This window comes from Marmota flaviventris, chromosome 9 (assembly GCF_047511675.1).
Source record: "Marmota flaviventris isolate mMarFla1 chromosome 9, mMarFla1.hap1, whole genome shotgun sequence".
Lineage (NCBI taxonomy): Eukaryota > Metazoa > Chordata > Mammalia > Rodentia > Sciuridae > Marmota > Marmota flaviventris.
The window spans coordinates 107729246-107733001 of record NC_092506.1 but is presented as its reverse complement, the minus strand read 5'-3'; the positions used below and the strand labels follow the sequence as shown (position 1 = coordinate 107733001).

General features: G+C 39.2%; 1 protein-coding gene across 1 annotated transcript; it reads left to right on the top strand.

Annotated features, from left to right (window-relative positions):
* The first annotated feature begins 1258 nt into the window (after positions 1–1258).
* Positions 1259–2237, top strand: Or6x1 (olfactory receptor family 6 subfamily X member 1). The gene has a single exon (XM_027930810.2). The coding sequence runs from the start codon at positions 1299–1301 to the stop codon at positions 2235–2237; it is 939 nt and encodes a 312-aa protein (XP_027786611.1). The 5' UTR covers positions 1259–1298.
* Positions 2238–3756: the final 1519 nt, after the last annotated feature.

Genomic DNA, 3756 nt, shown 5'->3' with positions numbered 1-3756 from the left:
TTTGAATTTATTTTTAGTGCATTTTCTACCTCCTAAATGGTTTTGTTCATTTAGTTCTGATTGCTTATTTAGTATCCTTTAGAAGAAAAAATGGGGATGGAAGTGTGGCTCAGAGGTAGAGCACTTGAGGGAGGGAGAGAGGAAGGGATGATAGAAGAAGGAAGGAAGGAAAAGAAAGAAAGTCTAAGCGAGAAGTGGTGGCACATGCCTCTAGTCCCAGCTACTGGGGAGGCCAAGGCAGAAGGATGACAAGTTAAAGGCCAGCCTAGACAACTTAGTGAGACCCAGCCTCAAAAGAAAAAAAAAGAAGAAAGAAAAGAAAAAAAATGAAGGGCTGGAGGGCTGGGGATGTAGCTCAGCAGTAGAGGGCTCCTGAGTTCAATCCCAGCACCACAAGGGAAAAAATATCTGAATTAGAATGTGGAAATAGATTCATTAGAAAAATATATGTTCCGTGACCTCGGTTGTATACCACCACTAATATAATGGCAACATTTTTTTCATTATTTTAATGCACACACATAAATATAGTATAGTCTTCCTTAAACTTATCTGCAATATTATCAAGAATTCTCCTTCAGAATATAAAACAGGAGTGGGATTAATTTCTTATGAATGCACAGGTATGTTTACACACACACCTTATTATACACACTACCCATTTTAAATTATCATGTTGACTGATAAACTATCACATTTAAAAGGATTACTCTCAAAGCTTCACAAGGTTTTGAAAAATTATTTTCCATTCATCAAGTGTATTTAATACTTTAAGAGGCCATTAGAAGCTGATTTGCTGTCAAAGCCAGTCAAATTATCAGAAAGTAAGGGTGCCTGGTATGCATTCGTTTGTAAGGCAGCAGGGGCTGAAATGTAGTCAAGAACCTTAAATAGTCAGCATCTTGGTTTTGGGTGGTTGTTTGGGGAGGGGGTTATTTGTTGTTGTTGTTGTCCCAACTACAGTCAACTGTACTTTAAGATTCTAAAGAGGAGGCCATGAATGTAGTTCAGTGGTAGAGTGCTTGCCTACCATGCCCAAGTTCCTGGTTTCAAACCCAATGCCACTGCAAATAAAAAGTTAGTAAATGAGAGTGAATACCAAACTATTTAGAAAACCCAACTATATACTGCTTATAAGCAAAACATCTAAAATGTAAGCCGGAGAGGTAAACATAAGATATAACCAGAAAGTTAATAAGTAAAGTAGGTTAAGAACTAAAATCTCTTCGCTAACATAAATAAATAAATATGTATTCTAAGAAGTTACTTCCTTGCTGTCTTTCTAGGTCTCAAGGGACATGAGAAATGGCACAGCAATCACAGAGTTCATCCTCCTAGGCTTTCCTGGTATCCAAGGATTACAAGTCCCTCTCTTTATAGTGATCCTTCTCATTTACATATTAACCCTTGCTGGCAATGGGCTCATTATTGTTATTGTCTGGGTTGAGCCCAAGCTGCAAATCCCAATGTACTTCTTCCTTTGCAACTTGGCCTTCCTAGAGATCTGGTACACCACCACCATCATCCCCAAACTGCTAGAAACCTTTGTAGTAGCAAAAACAGTCATCTGTATTTCATGCTGCCTGATGCAGGCCTTCTTCCACTTCTTCCTGGGCACCACTGAGTTCTTGATCCTGGCTGTCATGTCTTTTGACCGCTACTTGGCCATCTGCAAGCCCCTTCACTACCCCTCCATCATGACCAGCAACCTCTGCCTGCAGCTGGCCCTCAGCTCCTGGGTGGTGGGCTTCACCATTGTCTTTTGTCAGACAATGCTGCTCCTCCAGTTGCCATTCTGTGGCAACAATATCATCAATCATTTCTACTGTGACGTTGGCCCCATCTTGAAAGCAGCCTGTGCAGATACCAGCATTTTGGAGCTACTGGGTATCCTGGCAACCATCTTTGTGATCCCAGGTTCACTCCTCTTTACAATCATTTCTTATATCTACATCCTATCTACCATCCTACAAATTCCTTCAGCCGCTGGTCGCCAAAAGGCTTTCTCCACCTGTGCCTCTCACCTGACAGTTGTCTCCCTGCTCTATGGAGCTGTTCTGTTCATGTACCTGAGACCCACAGCACACTCCTCCTTTAAGATTAATAAGGTGGTATCTGTGCTGAATACTATTCTCACACCCCTTCTCAATCCCTTTATTTATACCATTAGAAACAAGGAGGTGAAAGGAGCCCTAAAAAAGGCAATGACTTGTCCAAAGACCCAGCATGCCAAGTAAAACATGCAGCACATCACCTTGAGCTTAATGTAAATACCAAACTTAAATGTGAGACAGGATTATAAAGAAGTGTGGTAAAACATAACCTCCCCCTCCCAAAAAAAAACCTAGAAGTTCAGTTTTGAGACAAAATAAAGATATGAAAGAAAATTATGAGGATTAGGGGCCCTTGTGAGAATTTGTTATATATATAAATGAACCGGGAGTTCTCCTTGAAGATAAGTGACCCAATTCTCAAAAAAGAAAATCCTAGAATACCCTCAGATGCACAGGTAGAACTAGGAAAGGTAGCAGAATACAACAGTTACTAATATGGCATTATGTAAAAATGTGGATGTGTAACCGATGTGATTCTGCAATCTGTATTTGGGGTAAAAATGGGAGTTCATAACCCACTTGAATCGAATGTATGAAATATGATATGTCAAGAGTTTTGTAATGTTTTGAATAACCAATAAAAAAAGAAAAAAAAATTATAAGCTAAAAGTAGAAACCATTAAAGTCAGAGATAATGTCAACAACTCTGGAAAAGTGTAAGGAATCTCATCTCCCTCCTCGTTTGAGGCAAACCTCTGCCTTGTCTCCTTGCCAAAGACATCCCATGCCTCATTTTTTCACTGCTATTACCTTCACTATAAGAGAAGTATGCTGGAGTATCCTGACGAATGTTAATGTTCTTTCAGCAATGTTTAAAATGACTCTAGTTTCTGTTTGATAATATGTGAATAAGGACACTTGCATCTTGATATGATACAAATTTGTAGGTAAACTAAAGTGTTCATTCTTAGATGGTATAAAAACATCAGCACATCTTATCAAAAGTTCAAATTTACATTTCATGGATTCTGCCAGTTTCTTTGATTTGATCTAGGTAGACATGTGCAACCAATAGATGCATCAGAGCAAATGTAACTAACAAGATCTTGTTCCTAGGAAACTCACCCCCAAGGTTACATGAACTTCATAGCTCACAGGCAGGGTTAGTTTATATCAATAATAATTAGGGCCATGTGTGTTAGCATTTCATACCAGACAAGAACAACTTACAGAAAGAAGAGTTTATTTCGGGCTCACAGTTTCAGAGATTCATTCTGTAGTCAGTTGACTCCATTGCTTTAGGCCTAAGGTGAGTCAGAACATCATGGTGGAAGGGCATGGGTTCATGGCAATTGGAAAGCAGAGAGAACATGAAGAGCCAGAACAAAAATATGTATTCCCCAAATGCATGCACCCAATGAACTACTTCCTCCAGTGATACCCCACTTGCCTGTAGTTATCACCCAGTAATCCATTCAAATGGATCAAGCCACTGATTAGATTACAGCTCTCACAGTCTGATCACTTTACCTCTGAATATTCCTGCATTGTATAATATGAGGTTTTGCGGGGAATACCTCACATCCAAATCATAACAGCATGATTTTTAATGAAGTACAAAATGGGTCAGGTTCAAGGTCATATAATAGGCACTTTCATAGGCTTGGGATTTGGAAAATTTGTTCTTCAATAAAGTGTTAAA